A 21,462-nucleotide genomic window follows, 5' to 3' on the forward strand; every position below is an offset into this window, starting at 1 on the left:
TTCTCTCAACATACTGACTTCTTTAAACACTTGCAGTTTGTTCGTCCTTCTGCTAAAACCTTCACTTGTTACTCTTATTTGTGCAATTTACTGTAATGGTAAATGACACAAAGCCTGTAAGGTCAAAGCATGAAATGAAGTCCAGCTGTGGATTCTGAGGGTTTGCCTTTAGGTGTTGTTCTACGCACAGACACACACGACGGCACGGTTTATCTTCCTGCCACCAGTGTGTCGACACGTCACCATGAAATAACTACAGCGTCAGAGTCCTTAAAAATACTGACCACATGAGGACAGAAGATTAGAAAACGTCTTTGTTCTGAAGCATAAACGTTTTTCTATGAAGTGTGAAACGTGAGACTTCCTGTTGCCTCCATGATTGAAGACGATGCAGAAACTTGCAGCTCGTGAAACACAGACACACACAGACACACACACACACACACACACAGACACACACACACAGACACACACACACACACAGACACACACACACACAGACACACACACACAGACACACACAGTCGTCTAACCTTTGAAGAGTTATTCAGTTCATCCCCCACTGTGCGTGTGTCTGTGTGTCTGTGCGTGTGTGTCTGTGCGTGTGTGTCTGTGTGTGTGTCTGTGCGTGTGTCTGTGTGTGTGTGTGTGTGTGTGTGTCTGTGCGTGTGTGTGTGTGTGTCTGTCTCTGTGTGTGTCTGTGTGTGTGTCTGTGCGTGTGTGTGTGTGTGTGTGTGTGTGTGTGTGTCTGTGCGTGTGTGTGTGTGTCTGTGTGTGTGTGTGTGTGTGTGTGTGTGTCTGTGCGTGTGTGTGTGTGTGTGTCTGTGTGTGTCTGTGTGTGTGTGTCTGTGCGTGTGTGTGTGTGTGTCTGTCTCTGTGTGTGTCTGTGTGTGTGTGTGTGTCTGTGTGTGTGTCTGTGTGTGTGTCTGTCTGTGTGTGTGTGTCTGTCTCTGTGTGTGTCTGTGTGTGTGTGTGCGGCCCGTTTTTAAACATTACCTTATTAAGACAAAAGGACGAGGCAGAAAGTCTGCGTTTGTCTTCTTCTCTCAGCTCTTGAAGGATCCGCAGGAACCTGTGCCGTGTGCAGTTTGGATAATTCTACACTGAATATCAATAATTATTAATTACTAATCAGACCACAGTTACTTTATGTGCTGCTCCGGCCCACACAGACACTGTGCTCGAGGTTCAGACATTTTTGTGGAGAAACGTTTGAATTGGTTTGTGAGGAGCAGCTGTTTGTTTAGGAGATGGTGACTTTTTAAGAACCTCAGACTTTACAGTTACAGAATAAATAGAGTTTGATCCACACATATCTGGACCATGTGATGTGGTCTGCTTCAGATTACTGCTTCAGCCTGACAGCTTCCCTCCAAAGTGCTTCCTCGTCTTTACCTTACAGGGTAAAGTGCTCGGGAGTGACTGGTGTTGTGATTTGGTGCTTTATAAAAATTAAAAATTGTCAGTTAATTGTCCAAAGATTCCCAAACAGCTGATACGTTTGTAAAACTGCTTGAACTAAAGGTCAAGTACAGTCACTGTGGTTGTAGCTGGCTGGGGGAGGTGCTGTTAGTCAGCCTGTCTCAGCCTCCTGAGCTGTAGCACTGAGGAGATGAACTCCTTCAACACGCCAGGCGTTTAATCTCACTTCACTTTCTTTCTTCCTGCTTTTCCTTTTACGCTTCCCAGTTTTCCCGCCTCCCTTTGGCTGCACCTCCCCTTCTCTCTTCCAGTTGCCCTGGTTTCACAGCTTCCTGCTCCTGTCACACCTCTTTCCCCACTTCCTATTCCACTCCTTTGTTTCTCCCTCTCTTCTCTGCTATCTTCTGTCTCTCCATCTCCTCAGGTCCTAGCTGAGGATCCTTGGTTCCTCTAATATTATCCAATCAGTAATATCTTAAGGGGGCATTTCCTGGTGTATGGCCCATCCTCTTACAGCCATACAAGGTAACAGTGGAATGTCTCAGCTTCATAAGAGCGAGACGCCGGGAGGAGAGGGCGACCCATTCTGATGAGCAGTCGTGCCACGAGCTCCCACTTAATATGGAAAAAATCTTAACTTTAGGGAATTTTAGAGGAAGCCAGATAGGTTTGTGACCTGATCACCAGCAGCTACCAAACAAGAGACACAACCAAAGTAAAGAGCAGTTAATTCCTTTCACCAGGCAACGCTGAGCACCCAGCGAGTGAAGATGAAAAGCAGAGTCCTCTCATCAGCCCAGCGGCGCCGCAGCTCGCCGACCTGCAGCAGAGAGTCAGGTATGATGTTGGCGATGTCTCTCAGAGTCACTGTGGTCTGGAACGTGTTGATGTCACAGCGATATTTGACTGCCTGTAATCTTGTAACGATGCACCTGAACGTCTTCTGTTACGCTGTTTTAAAAAGTCAGCGATTTTTGCTTTGCAGCCTTTAGGAAGTTATTTGTTGCACTGTTGCATTTATACCAACATTACACTGAGTGTTGCAGCAGCCCTGCATCGTAGCAGGAGGACACAGTAACCTGCACATTGCTGTTTCTAGATGTGAATGAATGCTCCTCCACTGTTATTAGACACAAGCTGAGGCGATTGTAAGGGCCACCGAGCAGGAACCTCTAACAGGGTGTTTGTCATGTCATCTGTGTACCAAGGAGCCTGATGGTTCACCGCACTGTTTGCTTTCCCAGGCCAGATGTCTCTAACCTCAATGATGTGATCACTGATTGATTGAAGCTCGTGATCCCCGTGAAAGCATCGGTGTATAAAGCAGTGTGATGAAAGAAAAGGTCACAGGAACAAAATACTCATGAATGCAAAGCACTTAATTTCTGCCTTTTTCCTCAGGACACTGCTTTGTTGTGGTAAGTGAGAAAAGATGGAAAAGGAGAATATGTGGAAGCAACATCCTGGGTAAGAGCATTCCCCATATATTCCCAGTTTAGCTGTTAATAAAGTTTATGGAGAAGTGCAAACGAGAACAACACGTTTCATTAAATCCATCTGATAAAGATTCATGCATTTAATGAAGCACTGCTTACTTTCACTCAGTTACCTTGTTCTTTCTCTGAGTGTTGGGCCGTAATACAGGAGAGCTTTCATCTGCTTAATCACACTGACAGCTGCAGACTGACTTTATTCATTGCAGGTTACCAGTTTGGTTTTCTTTGTAAGGCACAGTCACAGCAGCAGCACGGTGGGCGCGCTGAGACCATGAGCCCGTGCTGCTGCCGCCCCTGTGAGGTCCGTGACGGACGTGAGAAAGTGTGCAGGCAGAGAGAGAGGGAGGAAATGCTGTATTTATTTCCCAAGGAGTCAAAATTCTTAAGGGCAGTGCATTAGGACATTCACATAACCCCCTGTACACACTCAGACTCTCACACAAGTTCCCTGTGGGACCAAAGAGCAGCGATTCCCAGGACAATTTCACATGGAAGGCGAGGGGGTTCGTGGTGATGCTGGTGGTGTGGGAGTGGGTCTGTGAAGTGGGAAGCCAGAGTCTGTTCACACAGATTTTTGATGCTTCTCTGCATTTGTTACCCGTTTGCCGCGCAGCAATACATCCCATAATTATCAGACGTTTCGTGAGGCAGCACTTTGTACTTTTTAAACTTTTCCCTCTTTATTCGTCTTCACACAAATGTCACACTTTGAGTCTTTTGATCCTAACGTGTAAAAAGCCGCTCGAGCGGCCGCGTGTTCGCCTCAGGTGTCTGTGGTGCTGACGCTGCGTCGGCTGCTGTAACGTCTTTTCCTGCCTGCACACAAAGCGGGAAAGTCAGATGGGGTCATGTAACTCTGCAGAGCCCACACAAACGTTTAGATTAAATACTTGTAGATATTTACAGTGTTTAACGTCCTGCCATGTTTTTAGCTGATATTTGTCCAAAGTGGTTTAGGTGGTTGTTTCTTCTCGTTCAGGTTCCTGTTCTCAGGGTGGGAGGCTGAAGAAACGACGACTCCTTCGTATGTTTGCTTTCCCTGATTCTTCCCTAATTAGAGGCCACACTGTCAGCTGATCAGGACCCAGCTAGCCTCGGTGCTCACATGCACATGACCATTTTTGGTAGTAATGATGATTTAAGCTTCTTTTATGGCTCCTGCTGCTTTTGCAGACGGTGTGACTTTGTTTACCATTTCATTGGATACACGAGGCTGTCCTGCAGCTTTTATTTGAAAAAAGATGAATTCCACAAACATAGGTGTCACCTGTCAGTGAGAGAGAGGGGGGGGCACTCGAGTAAGGATGTGATAGATGGGGAGAGGGGCTTCCTGTGTGTGATTTAGGGAGCCAGGGGAAAGAGAAAGAAGACCATATTTGGCAATGTTTGTCTTAGCATAAGACACGGCTCTGACTGTTATCACACTCTGTCTAAACACACACAGATTCCCAGCAGCTAAACGTCACTGATTACAGACGAGCTTTATTAACATGTAATGATTAGTTCAGACTGCTCGCTGATGTAAAGATGTTATTCATCATGCTGTTATATTCAGAGATTATTGGGCTTTTTTTTAGCAACAGCAAACTGCAGAAGCATCTGATAAATGGCAAAAACCGCCGCTGCTCCCCACAAGAGGAAATGTTCAGTTTATCAGGAGAAACTTTATTTCTGTCATTTAAATGCAAAGTGCACCAAAATATATTTGAATCCTGGGAGCTGCAGGTTTTGTTTTCTCTCGTTTCTATTAGAAACCCCCAGGACAGAATATTGGCTTCATAGACCATGTGAGCGCACAAACTGCGTGTGGAAAAATGTCTTTGCGACGTTGTTTTGATGTGAATCCATTTGTGGAGAACGTCTCTTCAGATATGAGCCACTGTGGGACTGTGGCCTTTCTCACACACAGTGTGTGGCTGTGTGTGAGAAAGGCAAACAGCTGGGTTTTCTTCTTAATATGGTCGTGCTGAGCCAAACGCACACGGAGCAGGACCGAGTGAGATAAAGACCTCCTCTCTTTGCTGCCTTTTAAGTGAGTCTTTTACTGGTGTGACTAGAAAAGGGAATGTTGCTGCCGAAGGAGGAGGTGCGGGTGAAGGTTGGGGGGTGGGGGGTCACATACTATCAGTGGGAGCGATCGCAGACTGGAAGAGGGAATGTTTATCCAAAGCAGTGATCCCATTTTCCATGATCCTCAAAATAAGAGACTTGCCTTATATGGTCAGACTGGGAGTTTCCAGCTGAGCAGAGTCAGAACCTTTCTGGAAAACACCCGGCCTCTGCTTCTCCCATTGCCTTAAGTGTCTCAGTCTGCTGCACCTTCCTTTGATGGATGAACAGCTCGGAGCGTCTGTTTTCATTTTTCGGAAAAAGGAATTCTATGTATAATCACTGCTTAGTAGTTCTCTCAGATGGATCCGGAGTAACGTGCCGGTCCATCCCGAGCCTTCGGCAGAGTTTTAGCTCTCATCCAAACTGAAAACTGGGAGAGATGAACTGAGACTGGCCCAAACAGCAACGACATGTTCCCGTGTCACAGACATGGACCAGGCCACAGCAGAATCCATGTTTGAGTGCAGCCCGCTGATTTCCTCCTCGCTTACTGAGGCGGCCGTTGTAAAGGGCATCTTCTGTTTCTACTCGTGTATGCTGCAGATGTCTTTCACGTGTTTCAGGTGCACAAAACTCCAAAACCTGAGACGATGTGTGTGACTGCGTGCACACAGAAGCTGAACCAGCACAGGACACCGGTGCACGGCTACGAAATCAAATCATCTCTGGCTCGATTATTCCTGCAAAAATGTTTGAACTCTGCACTTCATGTCAGTCGCTCTACATGTGCACACACACACACACACGCATACGCATGCACACACACACACACGCATGCACACACACACACACACGCACACACACGCACACACAGACGCACACAAACACACACACACGCATGCACACACACACACACACACACACACACACACACACACACACGCATGCACACACACACGCATGCACACACACACACGCATGCACACACACACACACGCATGCACACACAGATGCACACACACACACACACACACACACACACACACACACACACACACACACACACGCATCGTGAAAGTGTGACTCGTCTATATGTGTTCTGAGGTCCTCTCTTTTCATTCATATCTAAACTGCTTCCCTCTGTTTTTCTGCAGTTTCCTTCCATCCCTGCGGCCCATGGTGCAGTGCTGCATCTCTGGTCAGTTGGTAGTCTGAGATGAAGCACTGTAGCTCGGGACGGAGGGCGCAAATACCAATTTAAACATATCCACCACCAGGACACGTAGCCCAGCAGCAGGTCTCCACAGACCTGCTGCTGGAATAGGAAAAAATCCCGGATCCTGTGAAAGGAGGCAGCTGCAGGCATGGCTGTGGATTTTAGGTGACTGGACTATTAAATTGAATTTATAACTATTCCAGTTCTAACAATGCTGCTTTGTCCCATTTCAAGGACAAACGAAATTGGAAACAAGCTGAGAACAAACTGTACCTTCCTCTTCTCCTCTCTCCTGGGGTCCAGTTTTCCCAGGAATCCCTTGACCTATCAGAAAGGGGGATTCCTGGAAATACTGTTCTTGGGGGTGGGGCTTATCAGCAATCCTTTATGCTTTAACTGTATAATAAAACTGATTATTTGCACTGACTGACTTTTGAATTCATGTATTTTTTAAACACAAGAGAAACCAAAGTGAGGAGCGGCTGTAATGTTACCGTGATGTAGAAATATTTACTGTGTCACACGTCGTTAGGTGAAGATGGAAGAATAACTGGTTTTACATTTTATTTAAAAAGATTTCATCCTGAATATGAAGCGTTTTTGTGTGTGTGTCATGATCCCGCCTGTGCTGGAGTACTTCTATGTTGTTCGTCTGTTCAGAAACAATAAAGGAAAAATCCTCATGACTGTTCCACCTGCTGATGTCTGCTGTGCTTCTTACTTCCATAAACAGGTGTTAAAGGACACAAAATGCAGGAAGTTTAAAAAAGCCTCGTGTGTAAAGCTGCTAGCACGTCACAGACATCAGTGACCATCCGGTTCAAGGTCATGTGGATCCTGTAACCTATCCCAGCTGCCGCGAGGTGAGCGACGGGATAAACCCCCGACAGGCTGCCGCAGCACTAACACAGGAAGATAAAACTCTCACATGTGGCCAGTTTAGAAACACCTAACTGACCTAAACTACACGTGTGTGGACCGTGGGCACGACCACAGGAACGAACTCATCCCTGCACGGAGAGAGCGTGTGCACACAGAGGGCTCTGATGGAGGCGCAGTGTGCGCATAGGTTTACAGCGTACATGTTAATGATGTCAACATTAGGTTTTCCAGTGTAGTACAATGAAACGTGTTTCCATATAAATGGGAAGAAAAGCAGTAACAGAAAATATAAACAAGTACAAGTACAGTGCCTCCAAACAAAGGAGTATATACTTACATCACCTGCGTCCATAAGTAACTAACTGAACATATGACCACATCAATGACAGACATGGTGATAAAGCTGAACGTGATCAAACATTAGGCTGCAGCAGGAAGCACCACAGATGTGACCTGGTCCAAACCAGACGGAACCGCGGTAAAGTGAGCCGTCATTTGTGAGCCGCGGTCAAGCCAGCCGCCTCCTATCCGCCGCATAAATTTCCTTGCGCTTTTACACCAGTCTTTACGGTAGCGCCTTTTCGCTTTATATCCTGATTGAAAGCCTATACTCGAACAGTCACACGCACACGCGCGCACACAAATTACAATGGAACAGCCCAATACAGCCATCGTGACAGTCTGGTTGCATATTCAAAAATTCATTAAAAATCATTCTTAAAAGTTGATGCCAAGCTTTCAACACAGTCCTCTTCTCGGACACCTACTTTACCTCTGGGCCAGGTTTTACCCAGATTTACTGTAATATTACTCAGAAATCACAGTAAACTCATATTCAGTGCAATACAGTCAATGCACTACAATTATGTTTATTTCAAAAAATTCATTAAAAGTTATCCTGAGTAGTTGATGTCCAACTTTCAACACATCCCTCCTCTGGGACACCTACTGTACCTGTGTGCCAAGTTTCAGCCAGATTTACTGTAGAATTCCTCAGATATTAAAGGAAACTTATATTCAATGCAATACAGCCAATACACTACAATTATGGAAATTTCAGAAATTCATTAAAAATCATCCTGAGTAGTTGAGGTCCAACTTTCAACACATCCCTCCTCCGGGAAACCTGCTGTACCTCTGGGCCAAGTCTCAGCCAGATTCACTGTAATATTCTTCAGAAATTGCAGGGAACTTATGTTCAGTGCAAGAAAGGCTGAAAGACGACCACCACTGAACAAGACACACAAGCTGAAACGTCAAGACTGGGCCAAGAAATATCTCAAGACTGGTTTTTCTAAGGTTTTATGGACTGATGAAATGAGAGTGAGTCTTGATGGGCCAGATGGATGGGCCCGTGGCTGGATTGGTAAAGGGCAGAGAGCTCCAGTCCGACTCAGACGCCAGCAAGGTGGAGGTGGAGTACTGGTTTGGGATGGTATCATCAAAGATGAGCTTGTGGGGCCTTTTCGGGTTGAGGATGGAGTCAAGCTCAACTCCCAGTCCTACTGCCAGTTTCTGGAAGACACCTTCTTCAAGCAGTGGTACAGGAAGAAGTCTGCATCCTTCAAGAAAAACATGATTTTCATGCAGGACAATGCTCCATCACACGTGTCCAAGTACTCCACAGCGTGGCTGGCAAGAAAGGGTATAAAAGAAGAAAAACTAATGACATGGCCTCCTTGTTCACCTGATCTGAACCCCATTGAGAACCTGTGGTCCATCATCAAATGTGAGATTTACAAGGAGGGAAAACAGTACACCTCTCTGAACAGTGTCTGGGAGGCTGTGGTTGCTGCTGCACGCAATGTTGATGGTGAACAGATCAAAACACTGACAGAATCCATGGATGGCAGGCTTTTGAGTGTCCTTGCAAAGAAAGGTGGCTATATTGGTCGCTGATTTGTTTTTGTTTTGTTTTTGAATGTCAGAAATGTATATTTGTGAATGTGGAGATGTTATATTGGTTTCACTGGTAAAAATAAATCATTGAAATGGGTATATATTTGTTTTTTGTTAAGTTGCCTAATAATTATGCACAGTAATAGTCACCTGCACACACAGATATCCCCCTAAAATAGCTAAAACTAAAAACAAACTAAAAACTACTTCCAAAAACATTCAGCTTTGATATTAATGAGTTTTTTGGGTTCATTGAGAACATGGTTGTTGTTCAATAATAAAATTATTCCTCAAAAATACAACTTGTCTAATAATTCTGCACTCCCTGTAGGTCTGTTGACAGAGCTCTGTACAGGTCTGCTCGAGCTGACCTGAAAAGGGGTCCCACCTGTCCAGCAACAACACATGGCATGGAATAATAGACATCATAAACCACAGAGGCAGAACTGTGAAAACAGAAAACCTGAGTGTGCAGCTAGCAGAGGACATAAACAGCTTCTTCGCCTGCTTTGAAACACCACAACAGCAGCATTCATCTGCCTCAGCCCTGCTCCCATCCTCATCCTCACCTGGTTCCTGCACCGCTCTATTCACTGTAACGGAGCACGATGTCAGATGTGTGTTCCTAGCAGTGAACCCCAGGAAGGCGGCCGGTCCAGACGGAATACGTGGTAAAGTGCTAAGACCATGTGCCCACCAGCTCACCCTCATCTCCACCAGAATCTTCAACCTCTCACTGGATGAAGCAGCCATCCCATCCTGTCTAAAATCAGCCACAATCATCCCAGTACCAAAGAAGTCTCCCATCACCAGCCTGAACTATTATTGCCCTGTGGCCCTCACACCGGTAATCATGAAATGCTTTGAGAGACTAGTCCTTCAGCACACCAAGGATTACCTCCCCCCAGAATTTGACCCCCACCAGTTTGCATACCGTGCAAACAGATTCACAGAAGATGCCATCACCCTCCACTCGGTGCTGAGTCACCTAGAACAGCGGCAGAGCTACGCCAGAATGCTCTTTGTGGACTACAGCTCACCCTTCCACCACTCGCCCATTGAGAGCCTACTAACTTACTGCATCACAGTATGGTACAGCAGCTGCACTAAGGCGGATAGAGCCACCCTCCCAGCATGTTTGCAATGAGTAGGAGATGCTCTGTATCTCACTGTACAACTGTATAGTGACAAAGGTATTGGGTTCTTTTCTAAAAATTGCTATAAACAGAGGAACCCAAACTGATGAAAAGTGGCGAATATTTTTTTTCAAATGACTATTTTTAGTGGATTTTTGATATAGAAGCAGAATGACAGAATGTTAAAAGAAGTTACTTTTAGTCGCTCTAAGCTGGGCATTGCGTTCTCTGGCTGTTCAAAGCCATGGAACTTTAGACTTTCCAAGCAAATAATGATGGCCATACTGATGTTCTTTTCAGTACATTTTACTTTATGTTCATTTTCATTTTTATGATGTTTCTATTTTTACATAATTCCTCCCACATAGCAAAATTGGTATGGCCTGGATCTGTCCCACACAATGTGCTTACACATGGCCTGCGTACCGCAAAGAATGATGGCCCTATGGTGGCCCAGATCTGGTTTACCAGAGGTGGCCCACACATGAGCCAGCACAAGGCCAGTTGCAGACACACTGCTGGCCCTGTGCTGGCCCAGAACAGTTTCAGCTCTGGCCCCAGATGTCAGCCTAATGTGTACCTTAGCCATGTAAGCCATGTAATAACAACATGTGCTGGAACATAATAGTGCAAAAGTAACATGACGAAACTCTGTTCAGACAGTGAATGGACTGATTCTTATACAGCACTTTTTTACTCACCCATATTACTCAAAGTGCTCTATACAACATGTCACATTCACCCAATCAGGCCAAATGTGGCATGCCATCACATAAACAGTGCCATCTTACCATGCCAGAAGTCAGCCAGCAGTGCCGGCTTGACACCAGATCCAGGCAAGACCCGTCTGCTATGTGGGATGACTTGTTCTTTTGGCGTTTTAGTTGTGGATTATGTTTGGGCTGTGTCTCTTGCCCTTTCAGTATTGTTTGCTTGTGCTTCTAAGTGTCCCTTTGTTTCTTTTTAGGTTATGTAGTATGGGTTAGAGATATTTTGTATGTTGTTTTTGTTTAATAAATCCGCCTTTTGGATTATTCCCTGATGTGCCTGAGTTCTGTTATTTAGTGTCACTTTGAAAGGACACACATCCAGCATTGACATATAATTGTTCTTTCAATTTTTGATAAAGATTACAGTGAATTGAGATGTAACTTGGCCCAGAGGTACGGTAGGACGCCCAGAGTAAGAAAGTGTTGAAAGTTGGACCTCAACTATTATGGATGATTTTTAATGAATTTTTGAAATTTCCATAATTGTAGTGTATTGACTGTATTGAATTGCATATAAATGTCCTTTAATTTCTGAGGAATTCTACAGTAAATCTGGGTGAAACCTGGCACACAGGTACAGTAGGTGTCCCAGAGAAGGAATCTGTTGAAAGTTGGACCTCAACTACTCAGGATGATTTTTAATGAATTTCTGACATTTCCATAATTGTATTGACTGTATCGGGCTGTTTCATTGTAATTTGTGTGCGCGCATGTGCGTGCGACTGTTCGCGCGCGTGCACGTGTGCGTTGGTATAGGCTTTCAATCGGCACATAAAGCAAACAGAGGCGCTACCGTAAAGACTGGTGTAAAAGCGCAAGGAAATTTATGCGGCGGATAAGAGGCGGCTGGCTTGACCGCGGCTCACAAATGACGGCTCACTTTACCGCGGTCAGACGGACTGTGGAGCTGCGGGAGTCACATCCACACAAACGGTGACACGTTGTTCCCCTCGTGGTGGAGCCGCCACACAGCTCAGTGTCGAGCCACCTTTCTTCACCACGAGCCGTATGGGGCTACCTGTTACTGCTATCCAGGGGTGCTACCAGAGGGGTGGGTGACAGGAGCCCCCCCGTGAACTTCTTTTGTGTGTGTACGTTTCTTTTTTTTCTTTTCTGTAATAAACAGAACAGCTCATAGACACAGAGCAGCCTGCCACACAGTGAGATGTATGAGAACCTGCAATAACATGTTCGCGATTATTAATGTGAGCCTGCAGTTATTAAAGTTATTAACGTTTGTTCCACATTACACAGATTAAATATATGTTGAAAATATGCAGAGATTAGGTCAGATATGCTCCAGAGGATGATCCATGCTCAGTACTTGTAGCCTCTATCTGTCCAGCACGTAGCAGCAGGTGATTTAAACCGTGTAGCGTCTGTGACTGCTGAAGCACGCTTTCTATCTTTGTTTTGGTTTTATTTGTGGGGAAAAACACAGGTACACAGTGGAAGCACAGATGTCCCAGTTTTACAGTGGAACTGGGAAGCAGCTGACGTTTGGGGATCTGTGCGAATTTGTCCCCAAACCCCACGTGGGCGCGCGGCGTGACCTGTGCGTATCAGGCGATTCGTCCATGCGTGTTTAAGGTGAATGTTCCTGCGGTTTCAGATGTTTGTGTGCACAGAAAGCTCACTATGATTCCTGAGCTTAATAAACTGCGAGTATTTGTTCAGGTTTGGATGTGTGCGTTTGTAAAATCGTTTTATATGCTGTCAAATGTTGTTGTTTGTTAATTTATCTCAATCATGTAAACAAAGTTCATTCAGCAAAGAAAAGAAATGGTTTAGAAAATGAAGCGAATACATTTCAATATAGCTTCAACTGCTCTGCTTCAGTTCAGTGGGAGGAAGTACACACAGATTTAATCCATGTGAGTTTACTCCTGTGGATTATACACAGCTGCAATCCTGACACATATTTCTCTCCATAAAAATGTGCTGCACACAGTCTGCACACGTGCATCTGCTCAGCGGCCTTCTCAGCCACGCTGGTTACCCCGACGTCTGCAGAAGCACCGAGTAATGAAGCTTGAACTTTCAAAATGAGCAAAAGAAGTCAGCTGAGGCGGTACAATGACTTCACTGGGCAGGTCTAAGAATGATTATAGAATTATCATATTATTATTTCTTATAGATGCATCTGTGATGTTGACACTGGCCTCGTCTCTTTGTCTTCTCTCCTTTTTATTTATTAAAACAACACTTGACAAACCTGCTTGTGAAAAAGTCATCGCCCCCTAAACCTGATATCTCAGCAGCAAGAATATAAATCAGGCATTAAGTGTTTCACGTCTCTGTGGAGGAGTCGTGGGGTACTCGTGTTCACTGAGTTATGTCAAAGGACCTCAATCACCAGGACGCTCGCTGACACGTTTGAAACCGATGACTGAATATAATCCTTCAGGATTTCCTGGCACAGCAGGCTTCATGGTTCCATTGATTACAGCACCTCTCACTGTAATGCACTGAGCGTGGAGGCTGAACGGTCACAGTTATCGCTGAGGTTCCCAAGTGTGCGCACAGGTCCTGGCTCCTATTTACATTTTGTTTTCAGAAAATGTATTTTTAATTGTGCTTTGCACATTTTTTTGCTCCTCGTTGTCTTTGCAAAGCAAACACTAAGAATCCACTAAATGCACTTTCATCTACGTGACCGCCACGGCCCAGAACATTAAAGGTTGTTCTGTTAGTGCTGGTGTGTCACAGTCTTAGCACACCGCTGTCATACACACACCTGGACATCCATCATCATATGTAGGACTGATTTCTTTTTGCACAACATCTCTAAAGTTAGAAATATCCTGTCTCAGAGTGACGCTGAAAAACTAGTTCATGCATTTATTACTTCCAGGCTGGACGACTGTAATTCATTATTATCAGGATGTCCAAAAAACTCCCTGAAAAGCCTTCAGCTGATCCAAAATGCTGCAGCAAGAGTCCTGACAGGGACTAGAAAGAGAGAGCAGATTTCTCCTGTACTGGTTTTGATTCACGGGCAACACGGTGGTTAAAAACACACCTACCACGTCTCTACCAAGCACTGGTTCTCCTCAGGGGTGCTGATGCAAAGTTTAGTACAAATCACATCATGAAGTTCACAGACAACAGTGCAGATCTCACCTGGGACAGCAATGAGAGCAGGGAGGAGGTGCAGATGGCTGCTTCTCCCAAAGCCTGCTTCTGTCAGACGCTTCTTCCTGTTAAAAGGGAATTTTTTCCTTCAAGCCATAATTAACCTCAGTGTGTGAAGAGGTCGACAGTATCGAACGCTGCACTGAGGTCTAGCAGGACAAGCACAGAGATGAGTCCACTGTCAGAGGCCAGAAGAAGACTCGCTGGTTTGTTCCCTGCACCTTCAGGTCGGGGAGTGGGACCTCACCATCATTGCCACTTATGCAGCACACGACAGTTTCAGAACACCCGGCTTTCTTGGAGTCCCTGGGTGGGGTCCTCGAGGGCGCTTCACCTGGAGCCTCCTGCTGGGAGACTTCAGCGCTCATGTGGGCAACAACGGTGAGATGTGGAGGGGCGTGATTGGGTGGAACAGCCTGCCTGACCTGAACCCAAGCTGCACATGACTAACACTGTGTTCAAACATGAGTGTCTGTAAGTGCACATGGCAGCAGGATATGGAGGAGAAGAGCCATGTGCTTCAGTAATGAACAGCACCATAAAATATGCATTAATAAATTCATTTTTACATTATTTTATTCATTTAAACATTACTGAAGTAATTAATTTAATTTAAAATAAAAACACCATTTATATACATCAATACTTCAAAATGAATTATTACAGTAAGCACACATGGATGATGACACCATGTTCACCTAACCCCAGCCTCTAACACGCTGCATGTTCAGTATACTGCAGTGAGTTTAACCATTTCCTGCACCTACAGTTCCTGCATGTAGTCAGGTGTGCGACACAGATACTGAAGTTTAGTTAGTAACAAAATAAAATAAATCCAAAGCTGAAAATGATTCAGTTTATGAATTTTCTCTGTTCTGTCTGTGCTCATAAACCCAACAACAACAACAGTTTCCCTGCATGTTGCATTGTGTCGTACATGTACAGATCAACACATCTGTGCACACGGCTGAATATGAACACGTTACTTGTTTAATTGCTCGTTCAGCAGACATCAAAGAACTTCCTCAACCAGCTATACTGGTATCTTTTTTCCAGTTTATGAATTCCAGTCTGAAGTGGCAGTAGGTCAGGAGGTGGAGCAGGTCATCCACTGGTCAGAAGGTCGGTGGTTCGATCCCTGGCTCCCCCAGTCTGTGTCCTTGGGCCAGATACTGAGCCAAGTTTCTCTCCGACCATCAGAGTCTGTGTGTGAGTGCTAGCTGGTGCTTGGATGAATGTTGAGCTACGAAGCTGATTATTAGAGACTGAAGCATTAATTAATGGCAGGACTTTGAGCAGTTTGGTAGGAATGGGGTCTAAAAGACACGTTGATGGTTTGGAGGAAGTAATTATTGAAGTTAACTCAGAAAGATCAGTTGGAGAAAAAGAGTCTAACTTAACATCAGTGGTACTAAGAGTAGCTGTAGATAATATTACATCTGTGGGATGATTACTGGTCATTTTTCTCTAATGGTTCAAATGTTATTCATGAAGTCGTTACTAGTTAAGGTTAAAGGGATGGTTGGCTCGACAGAGCTCTGACTGTCAGCCTGGCTACAGAGCTGAAGAGAAACCTGGGTTGTTCTGATTGTCACAGGAGCTGCAGTATCCACAGTCCAACTTAACGAGGATGTGAAATTATTAACAAGATCATTCAGAAGCTAAGCTGAGAAATTTGCCTCAAAAGTGATACGAGTGCGTACGATACGATCCACAAGTTTCTACAGTCATTTGGCTTTTAAGGAATTACATCTGCACGCACACGAACTTTGAGCAGACAGTTTTTGACAAACCTCTACATTCAAACCTGAATAAATGGTGATTATTTACACACAATTGATTAAGTTCAGCTTCACGACTCGGCTGCTTTTCTCTTTTATAAATGTGTGTGTGAGTGTGCACAGATGTGACATCCCTCTTGCTCTCTTGCAAAGCCTTAAACGCGTGTCCAGGAATCACGCGTGTCCATGAATCACACATGCCCACGTGGGCCTAGTCAGGTACCCTGAAGCCACATAAGTACCAGAAGCAACGACCAGTGGGGAGTGGCAGGGAAGGAGATCCTCTCCGCTCTTAACTCATTCACTGCCAGCCATTGGCAGTGAATGAGTTAAACCCATTGACTCATTCACTGCAATTGACGGCTATAGACGTCAGTGGCAGTGAATGAGTTAATAACAATGTCCCAGAGTAACCAAAGCTGAATGAGCCCCAGATCCAGGCTCACCCACAGACACAGAACCTGCACAAAGACACATGTCCACCCCCTGAAGTGTGGATGGATTGGTGCATCCCAAACCCAGCCTCAGACAGGGTGGAAGATCTGCCTGCTCCCCTGCCCTACTTGTCCGTGTGAAAAGTGGTCTGTTGGATGCATGTATAGGTGCATTGAATACACAAATGACAATGGACAACATTAATGACCACAAGTAGATGAACCCTACTGGTTTTTGGTGATGACATAATTCAATTTTAATTTTAGATTCAGTGCATCTTCAAAATCCTTCCTCCATTTTTTTCTAATTCGGGGTGCACATCCACCCTTCAGAAGGAATCCTGCTAAATTTCCTGATCCTAGACCCTCTGCTGCAGCGCCGCAGCATCGCTTTCACTCACCTCTCCTCTTTAAAAAAATATGGGCTATATGGGCAACGGCAGAGTTGAACAGTGCTTTTTCGTTTGTTTGGGGGGGGGCATCAGTTAAATAGGCAGGACATGAAGTTCTTGTCCAGCAGTCATGTTTGTCTGCACTACAGCACACAGGATGTGCAGTGTGCAGGGGTCATGCTAGTCTTAGAATAATTTCTGGTGGGACAAACTTGGCTCCTGCCACGTTTCCTGCCTGTGGATTGTACCACTGCTGATTCTCCAGTGTTACAATCCACAGGCAGGAGAGGTGGCAGGGCTGTTTGTCTTTGTCTGTCCCACACGATGGCCGCCCACCGCCGCATGAGAACTATCAGGTCTGACTGAGCAGGTGAGAGTATAGGTCACACACTTCAATACTTGGATGTGAACGACTCGCAAGCCACAAGTAGTATCAAAGTTCTCATGGGAACGTTTCCCCCCTTTCATGTGTCAGCTTGAAAGGACCAACATCGCAGGTGTAAAGATTCAAGGTCACAGACATGCTTTCCACAGCTACAACAACCCAGAGGAACACCGATGTATGCAAAATGTGTTCAGCTCATCGAAAACATATAAAAAGTTTATGCTCATGAAATATGAAGCCGAAAAAAGTTATTTTTTTTAAATTTCTAATTATTTTTTGGATGCTAAAAATTGAACGGGGTGAACGTGACCCGAGGATTACAGGAGAGTTAGAGGTGAAACAGTGGCTGCCATCGATCAGCGATGGCTGATATTAGCTTTAGTCCTGTCTTTAAGCATTTTACACAATGATGACGTGTTTCTCCACATTGGATCTTCACTTCATGCCGTTTATATTTTGTCCTGTTGGGTTACAGATGAATAATTTGATTTAAAATCAAATGTAAAAGTAGAATTTAGCTTCATCCGATCAACATGAATAACTCTTTCCTCCTGACACTTGTTCTTACTCCTCGGTCCACAGGAGTGCGATGGAGGCTGTTCCTTACCTGTTGCCATCACGAAGCATATCGGGCTCAATCGATGACATCTCTCTTCCTCTGCTCGTGCACACACGATGAACATACAGGAAACTTGAGTTTGCTCTTAAACTCAGTTTGTTGAACATTCTTCCTAGAAAAGGCCCACAAAGTGTTTTTGATGTAACTGGAGAAAGATGCTCACCTTGAAGGTAAAACCAAACCAAACAGTTCCAGTAACTGACTCTTAATGTTGTTAAAAATAATACGTTACATCTTCTGCTGTATTGGTGCCGTTTCAGCCCCATAACAAACATACCTGATGTTGTTCCAGGAGCATAATTAGAACTGACAAATGACCTCGTCATGTCCAAAAGACAACAGTGGGGACGTTTCTTGTAACACCAACAGAATGCTCAGCAGTCACTTCAGCTTTTCAAGATTCTTCGGTTACATTTTGGTCAGGTTTAGGCAACAGAACTACTCTTAGATTTAGCGTCACTTATTAAGGTTTGGAGTTCAAATAAACACTTTGTGTTGGTATGCCAAACCCACGTCAGGACAGCTGTGGGTGTGCAGTACACTAGACACACCCACTGTGCAAAATATCAGTGATTTCCAGGTTAAGTCACAAGTTTCAAATTGTTACAAAAACAGCCGAGGAACCACAAACACCAACAGGCACATCAGACTGCTGCTGGGACGTCCACTCGTGTGTTTATACTTTGTCCATCGTACTGAGCTACCTGCTCACGCTGCTCTCCAGGAATAACGGCTCATTGGAAACTAAGCTTGTTTGACTGTTGGGGGCTGATGGAGGTCGCCTGTAAAAAACAACCTCTGTATAACGTATGGAGCATGCAAAGGATGGAGACACGTCGGTATTTATGGATCCGTTCTCCTGTCACCAGGATTCCACATATTTGGTGGCGATTGTGCAGAAGTTCATGGTTTGCACTGCCGTGTTATACAAACTGCAAAGTTGTGTTGTTATGTTGTTTTGTTTCAGCTGGACCCCAAACAGAGACATCAAGTCGACCCAACAGCTGCAGTAGGATCTCACACACATCCAAACATTTAGTGGCAACTGCTTACACTAAATGATACAAATGTGCAAACTTGCACATCATTTGTTCTGGTTTTCCTGCAGGTTTTGAATAGTGTGCAACAGCTCACATTCATATAACACAAACTACAGAGCACCGTGTGTTGTGCACACTGTTGCTTTGCAGCAGCTGTGCTGCCGTCAGCTTTGTGTCTAACATTCACATTAGTTTGATCTGTATTCAGGGTCCATCTCAGTGCGAGCGTTTCCATCCTTAACTTGAACTATAGTTCGTGCTCGGCGTCACAAGTTGCAGTTTAGGTCACTGTGTTTCTGTACAGGTCACATCCCAATTCCCAACAAGGCTGGTTGTTCCAGAGTCACATGCTAACAGTAGCAAGGTGAGGCACAGATGATCAAGTTAGTTTGATGCAGTCAGGTTGGACTTAAATATTACTGTTAATGAATGAATAGTTTCTACATTAACAGCACGACAGGGTGAGACGTGCCTTTAAATACACCCAGTTTCAACCTTTGCAGGTCATCCAGTCTTTCTGATCCAAATCATTCTTAAGAACAAAACAAAATATATTAAAAAAAAAAAAAAAAATCAAAAACAAAAACAAAACCCAAAAGCGTCTCAACATTTATTCAGAAATAAGTGGTTTGGTCGAATGTTGGGTACGAGGCTACAGTGCTAATCGGTGTACAGTGTATAAGACTCAATGATGACGAGAAGCTTTTTCCACTGTTGGAAACAAAAAAGAAAAAATAATCAAAGACAACCATATATTTTATAATCACTGAATCTTTATAATAAAGGACATCTCTGAGCAAGAAAAACTGTTTCCCAGTGTTCTTTATACACCTAACAAGCGACTGGTTTACGTGTGATAACTTTGACTCAATCTTGAGACGGTGCTTTAAACAGTTTGGTCTCATGATGCAGCACACTGAGCCTAAAGCCCGAAAAAAGGGACAAAGGAAAAAACAAAACAGTAAATTAAAAATTCACGTTGGTATACTAAAGAACAGCAGAAGGGGGATTTTAATACCATGTGAATATCCCAAATATTCAGGTGAACATGATTTCTTTATGGTGCTGCCTGCTGGGGAAAACAAACACCAAGCAACAGATGCTCACATTCATGCCTGGCTGGTGCTTTCTACACAGTTTTCATGTGAAGGTGGCTGATAAGAACTTGTGCTTGCTCTGAGTTATGTAATATTTTTATTGGCATTTATGGAGAAGATTTAACAACAGATTTATCATTCAGAGCTCTAGAGAGGGAGAGAGCCGGAGTATCATTCTACCATTGACTGCCATCCACTGCTTATTAACAGGCAAACTCCTAATCACCATAGGAAAACAAAACCAGAAGAAAAAAATCAACATTTGATTTTTTTTAGTAAATAACATCCAGGGGTGTGTCATTCAATTATATAAGAAACAAAAGGGAGAACAGGTTGTAGGCTTACATGTTTAACATTTGGTAAAAGGAGGGAGTGAAATAACTGAATGGGAAGAGAAGAGATGCTTTGAGATGTTTCTACTGGGAGAGGAAAAACAGAAAAATGGTCAGTTGATCTCAACTTCAGTTTCCAAAGAAACAAAGTCAACACTGAGAGGAGAACAGAGACAGAAGGATGGATGGGGGAGGGCATGTGTGTTGGGGAGGGGGGGGGGCTACAGCCTCCACATCCTAAAAAAAAACCAAAAGCCCAAAAAAAGAAAAAAAAAATCTTCCAGAGTGGAGGGTTTATTATATATACACATATATGAATATATAGATAACACAACTGACAAAGGTGTGTGTAAATCTATATATTTCCATTACATAGACAGTTATGATGGAAGGAAAGACTTTCTTGTTTGTCGCTTATCCAGGAAGGGAGACTTATTAGTCCTGGTCACCAACACTTCAGGAGCTCTGCTCAGAGCAGACCCCTCAAAAACCTGGAGACAGACAGAAGCATCATTACCACAGTTGTTCAGGAGCACAGAGATGGACAAACTGAACACCCACACCAGCGAGGGGAGCATGTAGCGCAGTGAAAGCAAAAGGCCAGCAGCAAAGAACTACAACCAGCACACAGGTGTAGAACACAGGAGGTGTATCAGTGTCCTACAGCGCTAGTTCCCTAGAAGGTTCCCTACAAACGTCTTGTTGCATGCTCAGTCATCCAGGTGAGCAACTCTGAAAACGCCCAGACGAACAGCATCGACCTTTTGGGATTCCCCAGAAAAGTCCATCAAGCTACCTGCCGTTTCATTTCAAACTAGAGTTACTGAAACAACATCAATACTCAACTAGTGTGAGACTACACAGGTAACACGAGCATGTTTAAGTAACCATACAGCTCGCATTATACCAACATAACTACAAAACCCAGAAATTCTAACTACATGTAGCATTACCATCATACATTTAATGTAGGATATTTAGCAGCACTTTGTGAGCTCGCCGATGTGCACTACCAATCAAAGTTTTAGAACACCCCAGTGTTTGCAGTTCTTATTGAAAATGATGCAGTTTAATGTCTCACTGTATTCTGAAATGAAAGAAACTGGAGTTTAAAAAGAAATCATGGAATCAATTTATAGACTAAAGTTGGGTGATGTGTAAAAATTTTCCAACCGACAATTGTCAGTCCAATAAAAGACGACAGGCGATACTGACGCAGGCACAGACTTTCTGATGGGCGGAGCAATGTAATCACGCACGGACTGACTTGTGCATTTAGAATTTAGACGTTTTGTTTGGAGGGAATATTTCACCTTCCTGTTTCAGTATTAATACAGATACTTGTTTATTTGAGATGCGCCAAATCACACAAAA

General features: G+C 44.3%; 1 protein-coding gene and 1 long non-coding RNA gene across 4 annotated transcripts in view; one reads left to right on the forward strand and one right to left on the reverse strand.

Moving 5' to 3' along the window:
- The first annotated feature begins 1,483 nt into the window (after positions 1-1,483).
- Positions 1,484-6,885, forward strand: LOC120720633. Its single transcript, XR_005692999.1, has 2 exons — positions 1,484-5,740; positions 6,125-6,885. It is a non-coding gene; the product is annotated as an uncharacterized LOC120720633 (long non-coding RNA).
- Positions 6,886-19,255: 12,370 nt separating this feature from the next.
- csnk1a1 (casein kinase 1, alpha 1) overlaps positions 19,256-21,462 on the reverse strand; it is a 30,377-nt gene continuing 28,170 nt past the window's right edge. For all 3 annotated transcript variants that reach the window (XM_040010467.1, XM_040010465.1, XM_040010468.1), the window contains one exon: positions 19,256-20,579. In XM_040010467.1, coding sequence (XP_039866401.1) covers positions 20,572-20,579 — 8 coding nt within the window. In that variant the 3' untranslated portion in view covers positions 19,256-20,571. The remainder of the gene's footprint in view (positions 20,580-21,462) is intronic.

This window comes from Simochromis diagramma, unplaced genomic scaffold (assembly GCF_900408965.1).
Source record: "Simochromis diagramma unplaced genomic scaffold, fSimDia1.1 OVJJ01000585.1, whole genome shotgun sequence".
Classification (NCBI taxonomy): Eukaryota; Metazoa; Chordata; class Actinopteri; order Cichliformes; family Cichlidae; genus Simochromis; species Simochromis diagramma.